The 15,223-nt window shown below is 45.1% G+C and overlaps 1 protein-coding gene across 1 annotated transcript; it reads left to right on the forward strand.

The window, feature by feature from the left end:
• The first annotated feature begins 10 nt into the window (after positions 1-10).
• On the forward strand, positions 11-14,668 carry LOC143831210 (aquaporin-5-like). Its single transcript, XM_077324274.1, has 5 exons — positions 11-193; positions 2,822-3,178; positions 11,043-11,207; positions 13,003-13,086; positions 14,246-14,668. Exons 1-5 carry the CDS (start codon positions 11-13, stop codon positions 14,567-14,569), a joined length of 1,113 nt encoding a protein of 370 aa, XP_077180389.1. The 3' UTR covers positions 14,570-14,668.
• The last annotated feature ends 555 nt before the right edge of the window (positions 14,669-15,223 follow it).

Genomic DNA, 15,223 nt, shown 5'->3' on the forward strand with positions numbered 1-15,223 from the left:
GCCCGCAGTCATGCGCAGTGCCGCTGCCGGGCCTTCCTTGCCTAATGGCCGTCGGAAAGAAGATACCACCGAGGAACAAGATACCGCCGGAAAGAAGATACTGCCGGCCACAGCACCACGACGCCAGGGCCGCCGCCGAGACAAGGACGCCGCGCCGACGCCGCCCGCCCTCACAAAAGGCCTCCTCTTTCGGGTACGCGACCTTCCCTCACCCTACCCTCGCCTGTCCCTCGATCTGCCCCCGCCTGCTAGCGCCCATTGTATTTCTTATACAATGGGCTTTTTTACTAGTAGAATCATAGAGTTGGAAGGGGCCACACAGGCCATCTAGTCCAACCCCCTGATCAACACAGGTTCAGCCCAAAGCATCCTAAAGCATCCAAGAAAAGTCTGTAGCCAACCTTTGCTTGAAGACTGCCAGTGAGGGGGAGCTCACCACCTCCTTAGGCAGCCTATTCCACTGCTGAACTACTCTGACTGTGAAATTTTTTTTCCTGATATCTAGCCTATATCGTTGTACTTGAAGTTTAAACCCATTACTGCACGTCCTTCCCTCTGCAGCCAACAGATTCTATGGTTGTGAACACAATCATTGAATCCTAGCAACCCCTTTGTAAAATATGAAGCTGTAGGTGATGTGAAAGACCTCTGCATGATATTCATTGCCAGCTAGAGTAGACAGTTCAGTCCATGATGGACCAGTATCCTGACAAGGCAGCATAATATATTCAAAGCTTAAGAATGCTTTGATTTTCAGCAAGAACTCTCCTTCAGAACCAGTATGTAGTCGTGGGGAGTGGGAGGGTTGCCCTAGCCCAGTTAGCATTGCAGTGTACTTGTATTGGGGGGGGGGGAGGAATGGAAGTTCTCTTTGTGATGGGTAAAAGTCTCTCTAGTGAGTTCCCATTTTGGTTCCCACCACTAGTAATTCCTTCCTAGAATCCATTTCAAAGTCCCCTAAAACTCTGAAATTGTGGCTGGTCTCCATTTTTATTCATGAACTGGGTTCACCTGTGACCTGCATCTCACTGGCCCAGTGAGCAAGTTCAAAGCCTTCCTCCAGCCTGAGATTTTTCCCCTAACATAAATGACTCTTCAGTCAATGAAAGGGCCACTTAAGTTGGAGGAATGCTCCTTAGGCTGGAAGAACTTCCTCCAGCTTCAAGCAGGGACTGCCCCATTGCATTTAGTACAGTATCTCATCTGCTCTTAGGATTGCTCAGGGGAAAAGGGCAGCCGGGCGAGGAGTAAGGCAGGCACTTTGCCAGGAGAAAAAAAATGTCCTGTCTTTTTAAGAGGTCTAATGGGTAGAAATGGCTGCCAAAACTTTTTATGGCATGGAGGTCAACCCCATCACCTGCTAAATATCATTTATTGTAATTACTTATAATCGAATTTCTAGACCGCCACTCCCAGCCAGGCTGGGACATGGTGGTTTACAGTTAAAATATCAAACCATTAAAACCCTAATACAAATCATCGATGATGGCGACAACAACCTATTATTTCCTGCGAAACCTCACTCTGCTGCCCGCAGTCTGTTGACTAAAGATGGTCCAAGGTTGTGTCAGCCTAGGGGTCCTGATCACAACAGGGGAAGGGAGGGACCTGATCTTACCATCCCTGGTCCCCCACCTGATCTCAACCAAACGTCTGGTGGAAGAGCTCCATCTTGCAGGCCTTGCAGAACCCAAAGAGCTCCAGCAGGGCCCTCAGCTCTTCCGGGAGCTCATTCCACCAGGTAGGGGCCAGGACCGAAAAGGCCCGGGCCCTGGTCAAGGCCAGGCTCGCTTCCCAGGGGCCTGGGACAACCAGCAAATTCATACCCACAGAGCGGAAGGCCCTGCTGGGAGCATAGGAAGATAAGCGGTCCCACAGATAGGTAGGACCCAGGCCATGTATAGCCTTAAAGGTCAAAAACAGAACCTTGCACTTGATCCAGAAGCTAACTGGCAAGCAATGCAGCTGGTGCAGCATCAGCTGGACATGGGCCTTCCAAGATGACCTAGTGAGGACCCTCGTAACTGCATTCTTACCAGTTGCAATTTCCAGGTCAAGGACAAGGGTAGTCCCACGTAGAGCGAGTTACAGAAGTCTAGTCTGGAAGTGATGTTGCATGGATCACTGTGGCCAAGTGTTCTGGGGACAGGTAGTGCACTAGTAGCCGTGCTTGGTGTAGATGGAAAAACGTCATCTCATTAAGTCTCCATACAGTCTTCAGGCCTGCAAGCAAGCAGGCTACCCTAGCCTGAAGAGTGGTGCCTTTGGAGAAACAGGAGAGAACGAAATGAACTGGTGTGATCAACCAGGAAAAAAAGGAGGTCACAAGAGCATGGCACCTGGGTTTTTGCGGAAAGGGAAAATGTCAAGCCCTCTGAAGTGTCTTCTTTCATGCAAATGTGTTCATAGTTTAATTATGATTACAATGCCACTAAACATATGTCTGTTCCATACAAGGATATGTGCAAAATGCTGTCTCCTACGCAGAACTCCCACAAATCTCAAGATGAAAAATAAAGATTCTAGTTCTGGCCAACGTCGGATTACATAATGAGGGATCTAATGTCCAGAGGAGAACTTTGGTGAAGTTTGGGCTCCTTAAGAGTGAAATGCGCCAAGATGATATTAACCTGGAATTATTTCAAATTCCAAGAAAATGACTGGTTTCTTGGCTCCACCTATCCTTAAAGCCGTCCCTTTCCGTATATATAAACATCAATGTCCATGTGATTCATTTCTATCCTTGGGTGACTACAAGGCAGAATTCCATGCCCCTGCCAGCCTCTTCATTCATCTGATTATGGCAAATGCACAAACGCAGCCAGAACTGTTCACTCTACCCTTTGTTAAGGCTGTCGTGTGTGAATTTGTAGCCACCACAATCTTCATTTTCATTGCTCTGGGTGCAGCTTTCAACTGGCCTTCAGGAGAGCCTAGCGTCCTCCATATCTCATTGGCTTTTGGTTTAGCGGTGGCTACCTTGATTCAAGCATGTGGCCACATCAGCGGCACTCATATCAACCCAGCAGTTACCATGGCCTTCTTTGTAGGGAACCAGATTTCCATCTTCCGTCTGTTGTTCTACATGGCATTGCAGCTGATGGGATCCGTTGTTGGTGCATGGCTGATCTATTCGTTGACACCTAGCAAGGTCCATGGAACATTAGCCGTCAATGACGTAAGTCCTTTGATTTGCTGGGGAAGTGACTACTCTGTTGTAACCTTGTAACGGTGACTCCTGGTCTCTAGAGCTGCCGAATGGTCCAGAAAAACAGCTATAGAAGTGGCTGTTCTGTAAGGGCTGATGCAAAGTGATGGTTGTTCCTGGACCACAATGTGGAGCACACGCTTCATCGACATTGCATCAGAAATTGGAATGAGACCTTGATGAATGCTTCGTTGATGAATTGGATGCAGACTGGTAATGTATGCAGTGCTTTGTGCCTCTTGGGCTGATGTTATTACTTTGGACTTATATTTTATCAGGCCTATCATTGGTTATTTGGGGAGGGGGAGGAGGCAACATCACCATATTGTTAAAGATGGGATAGCCTGTCTCTTCCCTTGGGGTAATATCCCAGCTCTCACCAGATGCAGGATATTCCACCTTCTTCCTTTAATGTTGTTGTTAGGTGCAAAGTCATGTCCGACCCATTGCGACCCCATGGACAATGATCCTCCAGGCCTTCCTGTCCTCTACCATTCCCCGGAGTCCATTTAAGCTCGCACCGGCTGCTTCAGGGACTCCATCCAGCCACCTCATTCTCTGTCATCCCCTTCTTCTTTTGCCCTCGATCGCTCCCAGCATTAGGCTCTTCTCCAGGGAGTCCTTCCTTCTCATGAGGTGGCCAAAGTATTTGAGTTTCATCTTCAGGATCTGGCCTTCTAAGGAGCAGTCAGGGCTGATCTCCTCTAGGACTGACCGGTTTGTTCGTCTTGCAGTCCAAGGGACTCGCAAGAGTCTTCTCCAGCACCAGAGTTCAAAAGCCTCAATTCTTTGATGCTCAGCCTTCCTTATGGTTCAACTTTCACAGCCAAACATTGCAACTGGGAAGACCATACCCTTGACTAGGCGCACTTTTGTTGGCAGGGTGATATCTCTGCTTTTTAGGATGCTGTCTAGATTTGCCATAGCTTTCCTCCCCAGGAGCAAGCGTCTTTTAATTTCTTTGCTGCAGTCCCCATCTGCAGTGATCTTGGAGCCCATGATAAATAAAATCTGTCACTATCTTCATTTCTTCCCCATCTATTTGCCAGGAATTCTGAGGGCCGGATGCCATGATCTTCGTTTTCTTGATGTTGAGTTTCAAGCCAACTTTTGCACTCTCTACCTTCACCTGCATCAACAGGCTCTTTAGTTCCTCTTCACTTTCTGCCATTAGAGTGGTATTATCTGCATATCTGAGGTTGTTGATATTTCTCCCTGCAGTCTTGATCCCAATTTGTGACTCCTCTAACCCCGCCTTTCTCATGATGTGCTCCGCATACAAGTTAAATAGGCAAGGCGACAGTATACAGCCTTGCCGAACTCCTTTCTCAGTTTTGAACCAATCAGTGATTCCATGCCCAGTTCTCACTGTTGCTTCTTGACCTGCATATAGGTTTCTCAAGAGACAAATAAGATGATCTGGTATTCCCATCTCTTTAAGAACTTGCCACAATTTGTTGTGCTTCACACAGTCAAAGGCTTTAGCATAGTCAATGAAGAAGAATTAGATGTTTTTTCTGGAACTCCCTAGCTTTCTCCATGATCCAGCGTCTGTTGGCAAATTGATCTCTAGTTCCTCTGCCTCTTTGAAATCCTGCCAGTACTTCTGGAAGTTCTTGGTCTGCATATTGCTGGAGCTTAGCTTGTAGGATTTTGAGCATAACTTTGCTAGCATGAGAAATGAGTGCAATGGTGTGGTAGTTTGAACATTCTTTGGCATTGCCCTTCTTTGGGACTGGAATGTAAACTGACCTTTTCCAATCCTGTGGCCATTGTTGAGTTTTCCAGATTTGCTGGCATATTGAGTGTAGCATTTTTACTGCATCGTCTTTTAAGATTTTGTCCTTTAATGTAGCAGAGTCTAAAGTTTCTTCATAGTGAATGAGTATATAAGATATATATACAGCACATGTATTAATATTAAGAATGCTGAAGCTGAGTTTAATAAATAGTTACATGTAGATTTCTTCAAGTTAACTTCACAACAATAAAAGCCATCATCACATGAGAGAGGCAGAGAAGAAGAAATGACACATATAAACTTTCAGGTATATAAATACATAGAATCATAGAATCATAGAATTAGAAGGGACCTCATGGGTCATCTAGTCCAACCCCCTGCACTATGCAGGACCCTCAACCCTATCGCTCATCCACTGTCACCTGCCACCCCCTTAAGCCTTCACAGAATCAGCCTCTGTCAGATGGCTATCCAGCCTCTGTTTAAATATTTCCAAAGATGGAAAACCCGCCACCCCCCGAGGAAGCCTGTTCCACTGAGAAACTGCTCTGTCAGGAGCTTCTTCCAGAAGTTGAGACGGAATTTTTTTTGAATTAATTTCATCCCATTAGTTCTGGTCCATTCAGAGAGAACAACTCTGCTCCATCCTCTATATGGCAGCCTTTGAAATACTTGAAGATGGTTATCAGATGCCCTCTCACTTGTCTCCTCTCCAGGCTAAACAGACCAAGCTCCCCCAACATTTCTTTATATGTCTTGGTCTCCAAACCCCTCACCATCTTTGTTGCCCTCCTCTGGACATGCTCCAGTTTGTCTACATCCCTCTTCAGCTGGGATGCCCAAAATACAATCAATCAATCAATCAATCAAATAAATAAATAATAAACTGTACACACAAAGAGGGGAGGGGCTGATTCTGGAGCAGAACTTCCAGACCCCCTCCCTCCTGGAAACCTAGAGATTCAAATTAGGCTTCAAAGATTTCCCTACACATATATAGTCATATCACCCAATGAATGTTTAAAATATATATTAAAAATTAAATCCCACCAGTTCAAGGAAACCCTTCCAAGGCCATCACAAAAATAAAAAACAGGGTTTGAAAAAACCCTGGTTGAGAAAGCCTCATCCAGAGAGATGGTTACATGTGCTTACTTTAGTCCAGGGGTAGTCAAACTGCGGCCCTCCAGATGTCCATGGACATCGCTGGCAGGGGCTTCTGGGAATTGTAGTCCATGGACATCTGGAGGGCCGCAGTTTGACTACCCCTGCTTTAGTCCTTTTTAAAAGAATGAGACAACTTCAAAAAGCATTTTTATTTACTGACCTACTTGCTTGGTTTATTGTCTTTTCTCCCTGAGACTCACGGTAGATTACAGAAATTTAACAAGTACAATTAAAAGGCCATCTACAAACTTTCAGCAGACACGAAAAGCTCTACAATGTCACTTTTTTAGAAATGCCGTCCTGAAAAATCCTATTTTTGTATATTCTGAGAAACAACACCAGAAAGTGAACTTTGTTTATGGGGCAGGCCTTTCCACCCAATCAGGGCCATAAATTAGTCTGAATAGCCCTGACAAGCTTGAGTAGATCAGATTTTGGAAAGTAAGCAGGGATGCCCATGATCAGTACTTAAATGGGAGACCACCACGTAAGATTTGGGTTCCGATGCAGAAGAAGCAATGGCAAACCACTTCTGCTCTCATCTCTGGCCCTGAAACTCCATGAGTTGGTTACAATTTGAGGGACTATTATTATTATTCATTATTATTATCACTAGTATCAAAGACTATTATCACAACAGGTTCTAGAAACTGGTATCCTCCCTCTTCCCAGTGGGCAGGAGGCCTCATAGCATGGCAACCCAGCCAAGTATTATTACAATTACATTATGACAATCACATTATTACAGCTATGGCCACCACAATACAGTGTGCTTGAGTCCAGGCAGCTGTTGATCTTGCTCATTTGCAGGGAAGCACTTTTAGAAGGCCTTGCTCAGACGAATGAGCCTGTCACAGCAGACCATATTGGGAGAGGCAAACCTGAAATTATGTGAGTCTCAGCGTATTCAGGATTTTACAGGTAATAACCAGCACCATGAAGAGAACCCAGAAATCATAGAATCATAGAGTTGGAAGGGGTCATACAGGCCATCTAGTCCAACCCCCTGCTCAACGCAGGATCAGCCCTAAGCATCCTAAAGAAGAAGAAGAAGAGTTGGTTCTTATATGCCGCTTTTCCCTACCCGAAGGAGGCTCAAAGTGGCTTACAGTCGCCTTCCCATTCCTCTCCCCACAACAGACACCCTGTGAGGTGGGTGAGGCTGAGAGAGCCCTGATATCACTGCCCGGTCAGAACAGTTTTATCAGTGCCGTGGCGAGCCCAAGGTCACCCAGCTGGTTGCATGTGGGGGAGCGCAGAATCGAACATGGCATGCCAGATTAGAAGTCCGCACTCCTAACCACTACACCAAACTGGCTCTCAGTGTATCAGTAGCCAAAGGAATTAATTGAGAATAAGAATAATATGCTCGCTCTGCCTACCTCCTTAGTAATTACGCCATGGCATTCCATGCAAGCGGAACTTTCCAAGTTGTCTTCATGGGCATTCCCATGTCTAGCAAGGGTTGATTGACCATGGCAGCTAAATGGAACCTCCAAGGGTGAAGGAATACCAGATTCTGAGGATGGAAAGCGGTCAACAGCTGTCTCATTCATACCCAACTTGTAAGCGTCCCACAGGCTGGCCAATGTTGCCAATGGTGCACAGCATCACTGCTCAAATCCAGCAGGGCTGTTCTTATGCTTGTAATTCACAGCTGCCCCAGATAGTGAGATAATCATGGCTAATAGACTGTTTTTGAGGAGTGTTCTCCATTCCAGTCCCATCTGACTCCTCCAGGGGTGTTGCTGTTCATCCTTCTCGGATGCTAGATTCCCAAATGAAACAGCATGAGCGCAAGCCCTGCGGAAGCCAAATACCAACAGCGTGTCAACCAACCTGTTTCTTTGTTCCCCCAAGCTTTCTAAGAGCATGAACTATATGAGGGTGCTTTTCCCTTCCCCATCAGATGGTAAAGTGAATACAGAGCAGAATAAAGAAACCAAAGACCTAATACATTTCTTTCCTTCCTTCCTCAGTAATTCCTAGTTTTGAGCAGCCAGGGGCTGGTCAGGATGATAAGCTTGGTCTATGCCAGGTTCTCTTAACCAGGGTTTGATGAAACCCTGGGGTTTCTTGATGGCCCTGGAAGGGTTTCCCGAATGCGTGGGAGTTAATTTTATACATGTAACCCACTCCTCCCAAAATGGCCAATTATGGGCCTGAAGGGGATGGGAAGGGGAGGGTTCTCAGGTGGGCATGTCCACAGCTCTGCTTCCCTACCATATTCTGCACTTTTGTGCCACTTCTGGGGTTTCTTGGAGCCTGAAGAATGTTTCATGGGTTTCTCAATGGTAAAAAATAGTTGAGAAAGGCAGTAGAAGGTGTTTATGCATGTGGGAAAGGTGGCTTCATTTCAGATCTCAAACCACATCCAGCACACACCAACATTCACATATTGGATGACAGCAGTGAGATTGTTAAGCAGGCCCCATATGCACAGCTGAGCCACTAGATTAAATTGAAAGAAGAAGAAGAGTTGGGTTTCATACCCCGCTTTTCGCTGTCTGAAGGAGTTTCAAAGCAGCTTAAAGTTGCCTTCCCTTCCACTCCCCACAACAGACATCCTGTGAGGTAGATGGGGCTGAGAGAGCTCTGGCAGGACTGCTATTTGAAAGCAGGACTATCAAGGCTGTTATAAGCCCAAGGTCAGAGGACAAGAGAGGAATCATGCCTGGCTTGCCAGATTAGAAAGTGCTGTTCATAACCATTACACGAAGCTGATATAACAGTGGGTTGATCCCTCTCTGGCATGCATTACTGGTTGTGGAGGTAAGGCATCTATCTGCATATTTTATCTTCCAGGGAGACTGGTAAATCTGGCTCTCCCCATCACCCTTCATTCTGTCCCAACAAAAACCCTGTGAAGTTGAGGGACAACCATTGGCTCAAGATCATCCAGTGAGCTTCATGGCCAGCTGGGAATTTAAAAATAGATCTCCCAGGTCACAAAATGACATGATGATCAATGCACCACACTAGCAGAACCTCACACACACACACAAACACAGGGATGGCAATGAACTGGGGAGATGTGGTTCAGTTTGTGGCATGCCCGGTTCATGAACCACAAATTGACACAAAATTTGGGTGGTTAAATAAATTGGTTTGGTTTGTGACTCAGTAGGATGCTCTCCCCAGGTGTACTAAAGACTACAAACTCTCAGGGGATCTCCAGCTCTACTTAACCTTCATATTTGGTGAGGATTGGATTTCTGGTGTTCAAGTAATCCCCTACCCCCCAATGGTGTCTCCAGGAAAAAGCTTTCTGGGAGAGGTGAAATACCACATGAATCCAATCATCACCAGTCTTGAAGGGCAGATAGAGAAGAGTCAGCCAGAGATCCCCTGCAAGTTTGGTGTCTCTAGCTTGCACAGGATCTGTTTTATACACTCCTGAACCTGCACATGTCCAAATGACCACTTGTAATTGTCAGGTGGTCATTTTGACAGGGACAGACTCTGGAGGATCAGAGGTGTCTGAAAGAGATCCTATGCAGATTAGACATCAAAGTCACAGGGGACCTTAACCAGATGCTCCTCTGCCTGTTCTCCAAGTCTCCCCCAACCACCACCATTGCTTTGAAGTGTTTTAAACATTTAGATTGAATGGAGACAAGTCTGTCTGGAAATGTATCCATTCACAAACCACCATGAACAGCTGGAAAACGTGTGGCAAGTTTTGCTGGTTGACCTGCCATTAACTTCACTTTGTGAGCCAACAACTGGCCCAAATTCATCATGAATTTTTGTTCATGAGCTAGTTCATTCCCATCCTCCACCCCACCCCACCCCTTTGGTTTGCTATAATAGGACCCAAGTTGTTTTAGTCACTAAACACAGATCTTCAGCTCCCATAATGGTTGAGTAAAAAAGGAACAGATAGTAATCCTACTTTAAACTTTATCTTAGCCTAAAGAACTTGCCTGATTTTAATCTACTTTCCAACTCCTTTTGTGAAGCTGAGAATTGCAGGGGAAATGGAAGGATAATCCCTGAAAAAAATGAATAGAACAAATCAGTCAATGTAGATTTTGGCAGAAAATCTCACCAAACCAGTTAGACAAAGAGCCATCTATCAGACCAGAATGGGAAAAAAGATGTTTTCCAGATTGCCCTAAAGTTCTATTCTCATCAATCTGTTACTGGTTGGGGGGGGGGGGGTTCATTTCCAAACAACTTCATTAACATCTCTGTGCCCTCCAAGTTTTTCCTTATTTTCCCCATTCATTCCTAAACTAGTTTTCCTGTACATTCCTAAACTAGTTTCCTTTACATCCCTAAACTTGTACATTTCCTGCACATTTTTTTCATTATGGAATTAATTTGCAAGATAGCCTCTTTCTCGGAATCTGGATGTTTTTCCCACCTTGTGGAATGCCGTTTAGACGGCATGCATTTTTTTAAATGTGCATGCCAGCATTTCAACATTTCAGCACCGAAGGGCACCTGTTCTTAAATGGTCAGTCGCAATGGGAGGCCTGACAGTGGAAACCAGTCATTTCATCCTTACCATTCCTTCATTCATACTCATGAGCAAATTCTAGCACATCCCCAGCTTCCATTTTCAAGTATATTTTGCACTCTATGCAGCTAAGCCTGAAAATATGCACTCAAAAGAAAACAAGTTTTGTATATCTGATACATGTCAGGTCAAGGAAGTCAGAATTTTTGGAGGGGAACCGATGACATCCATGTTTCGTATTTATGTATCATTTGATTATTTATTATGATAAACAATATATCTGTTCCTGATACTTACTTGTTTTAATATTGTTTAATTAATACCTTTAGGGAGTAATATATTTGTATTTTATCCATGATATTTTATTATCTTTTGCTATTAATTTTGATAGCTTTCAGTTTTTGTATTAGTGACTAAATCTACCTACCTATTCATGTACAGTCATTCTTACATCTTGGCAGCTCTCTGATAACGTATCTCCAGGTGAGGCACTGGTGGTAGAAATGATCCTGACTTTCACTGTAGTCATGTGCATCTTCTCCTCCACTGATCAACGCAGGACGGATAACCGGGACAATCCTGCTCTGGCCATTGGCATGGCAGTCACCATGGCTCATCTTGTTGGGGTGAGTGCTTGAGATGCTATTTTTAAATGCTTTCTAAACAAAATGGTTCAGGGATCAGAGCCAAAGAAGCAAATCCTGGATAAATTATCTAGAAACACGGATGGTAGAAAAAAGAGGAAACTGAGGGCCATTCCGCACCGGGATCCATGTTGCAAATTGTTTGCGGAACGAAAAATCGCCATTTTAAATAGTGGAATTCGTCATTATGCATACCTGCCTTTGTAGTGGAATCCAGTTGGGTTTCTATCGTTTTCCACAGGTTTCCGGTCTCGGCAAAAATTGCTAGCCAGGAAGCGATATTGCTGAGCTGTGTCCCGCCCCTGGCCGTCAAGCAGCCAATGGGCGGCCATTATCATGCTCCCAAACAGCCCCTTTCCCTTTAAGGAAGGTTTAAAAAAAAAACATTGCAACGAATCTGCGTTGATTCGTTGCAGTGGAGAGACCCATCCAGCTAGCAGGTGGTGTTTGAGCCGTTTCATCGTTGCCACGCTCCCCCCGAGTGGGAAAAAAAAATCCCCCCCCTCATGGGCGCGATTTTCGGCCGAAAATAGTGTGAAAAATAAAGGGAAAATAAACCAGCAAACGGGCCTCTGTGTTGCTTGTGCTTTGTGACTTTAAACAGAGGGGCTGCAGCCGGGGAAGCCTCGCAGGGTAAACGAAATTTCAAGAGAAGCCAAAAGAATTTTGTTAGAGACAATAAAATTTCTCATATGATTGCATGGTATTTTTAACCAAAAGCAAACATAACTTATTACATTTTTGTTTCAGAAATAGGTGAAATAGGCCTGGTCTAACATGGCAACAATTCAGTGGACAATTTCAATAGAGAAGCCTTTCTCAACTTTTTTTTACTATTGAGAAACCCCTGAAACATTCTTCAGGCTTTGAGAAACCCCAGAAGTGGTGCGGTCATGCAGAATGTGGTTGGGAAGCATAGCTGGGTACATGCCCACCTGGAGCCCCTCCCCTTCCCACTCATCCAGGCCCACCCATTTGGGAAACCCTTCCAGTACCATCAAGAAACCCTGGTTGAGAAAGCCTGCAATAGACGGAGACATGCTCTGTTGGGTGAAGACTTAGCAGGAGGAGATTATTGCATCTCTCTCTCTCCCTCTCCCTCTCCCTCTCCCTCTCCCTCTCCCTCTCCCTCTCCCTCTCCCTCTCCCTCTCCCTCTCCCTCTCCCTCCCTCCCTCCCTCCCTCCCTCCATCCATCCATCCATCCATCCATCCATCCATCCATCCATCTATCTACTGTGGAGCTAAGGAAAAGTGGCCGCTTTCTCCTTCACCTCACTGCGCTACTTGCAAATCAAGCCCCCCTGCAAAGGAGGGGGGGAGACACGAAAATAACACTTGGTTAACTTTAAATCATATGTTGTTGCAGCCCCATGTTGCTATGGAGATCTTGATTTTTTTTTTTTTGTGAAAAAATATGTCTATGTTTTCGGTGTTGGGGGACCACTAGAATGTGAGAATGTGTTGCTGAAAGATGACTGGTGGCTGACACCACGTCACAGTGACTGACAAGCCAAAACAGGGGGGGGGGGGGTCCTGACTTCTGCTCAACCATCTAACTTGTCAGGAAGCAAAGGGACAAGTCTGGAGGATAAAGGGAGAGGAGACTCCTGTCAGGAAGATGGAAACCGCGTGGTAAGTGGGCATGGCAGCACACCATGGCCACCTCCGTGCAGAAATGGTCTGGGTGAAAGCAACTAGAAAGAGACTAATCAGTCACTGAAGAAACTGAGATGGGAACATAGTCATTCTAAACCATTCCCTTTATGCCTTATACAGATTTATTATACGGGATGCTCTATAAATCCAGCAAGATCATTTGGACCCGCTGTTGTAATGAGAGAATTCAGCAATGCTCACTGGGTGAGGCTGTTTCTACTTTTCTTCATGACTGTCTAAACCTATTGTGCCTAGGGGTTTAGGTCCATGGGACTGCAGTATTTGGATCAAGGAACATTCTTTGTGAGAGGCTGGCATAGAGCTGCTAACTTCCAGGTGGAGCCAGAATTATATCTGCTCTCCAGACCACATTGTTCAGTTCTCCTGGAGGAAAAGGCTCAAAGCCGTCATGCCCTCCATCATCTGGAGATGTAATTCTGGAAGAACTCCAGGCCTCGCCTTCAGTTCGGTAATCCTACTGGGGTGATAGCCAAGAAGAAATGACTAGGGAGAATGCAAGTAATTTGTAGTGCAATTTGAAGCAGAGTTACACCCTTCTAAGTTCATTGGAGTCAATGGGTTTAAAAGGGTGTACCTCTACTGGGATTGCATCACTGAAGAATCAGATGTGATGCTACAGTAATAATGGGGGAGAAAGTACATTCCGAACTTCCTCCATTTGGAAATCTTCATAATCAATTGGGTTGACACACCTCCGGATTCTGGATCAGTTCATAATAGAGCTTGGCCCTACTGCCATTGGTAGCCAACCCATGGTGCCCAAGCAAGCTTCTTGTTTTCAATGGTAATCAGTACTAAGAAAGGCTGGGGGCTGACAACCCAACTGGATTAACAATTAATAATCCACCTTGAGCCTTAGTGAGAAAAGTGAACTATCCATTAATACATACATGTTAAGTCAAGACATTCACAACTCCCGAAAAGGTAAAAATGGGGAAATTATGGGCAGTGTTTTGCCATGTACCTGGAAATAGAGACAGCCATGTAAACAATCTAGTTTGTTGGCAGAGTTCCTGTGCAGCCGTCAGGACACTGATTAAGAGTAACAAAAGTTGTATGCACAAAACTAATCATCTGGATAGGAAAGACAAGAGACAAGCCTAGCTGCCTTGCCAGCTAAGAGAGGGAGAGAAAGGCCGAGCATTATGGACCCATCTAGAAGAATAGCCTAAGCCTAGCATTTTGCAGACAGACAAGGAAAAGCCCTCTTTGGAAACAAGGTACTCCCTCTATGGTCCTGTTTAGCTAAAGCCTGCTGTCCCCTGCAGGATCTCCTTTCCTCTTCTTTGTACACAAGACATTGCTAAATTCCAACATGTTTATGGTTGTCTATTCTCCATAGGTCTTCTGGTTGGGGCCCTTCACTGGTGGGACCTTGGCCTCTGTAATTTACAACTATGTTCTTTACCCTCACAAGCTGACCATGGATGAGAGAATGGCTATTGTTAAAGGGGTCTTCAGACCAGAACCAGAACCTGACCAAGGAGCTTCAACAGAAGCCACTGAGTCCCAAACCAGGCTGGATGTGACTTGGAAGATTATTCCCCAACCGACTCGGCACAAAGAGCATCCATATGTAACTGGTGCGCTTAATGCAGAATTCAATGAAATAACGCCCAACCGTCGCAAGGAAACCACTCATCCGGTCAAGCCACTTCCAAATTAACTCACTGCATTGCTCAGCACCAATCCTATGCAGCCCATATACTGCTAAAGGAGGTGGTCCCAGATCAACCTGACAGGGAGCTAATGAGCTGATCATAATAAAGCCTGATCGTCTGGTGAACAATTGATAGCTTCTCTCTGTTTTGTATGGAGACGAGCGAGGTGTGGTGTTCATGCATGTCTATGTTTCTAGCCAATAATTGGACTTCCCTGGCAGGGTGGCTATAGGCCCCCACCCATTGTCTGCCTCTGACTTACAGGCCCCTATCTTGCTACTAGGAAAGAAAGGGGAAGTGAGCTTATAAAATCTTTAAATGTTCATCTCTAATGGGAGCCTTCTTGTAGTGATACTATACAGGTGAAATCTTGTAGTGATGTTCAGTAGTGAATGTGGGGAAAGAGAAAAAGGCAACTTTTAACTGAACCAAATTTGATTTTAATTAAGCATAGATCAACAGAAGAAAAAACAACAAGAAAGGGAAGTAGATTAGAGGCACTATAATGAAGTATAGCAAAACCAGGGGATGGAATAAGCCTTATTTGGCAACCTGCTGGCAAATAATTGGGAAATGCAAGAAAGTATCTTAGTTTATAACTTGGCTCATAACAGTGGGAACGGAAAGAAGTATACAACGTCCTTCCAAGAAAAAAATAA

The sequence above is a fragment of the Paroedura picta genome, chromosome 3 (assembly GCF_049243985.1).
Source record: "Paroedura picta isolate Pp20150507F chromosome 3, Ppicta_v3.0, whole genome shotgun sequence".
Lineage (NCBI taxonomy): Eukaryota > Metazoa > Chordata > Lepidosauria > Squamata > Gekkonidae > Paroedura > Paroedura picta.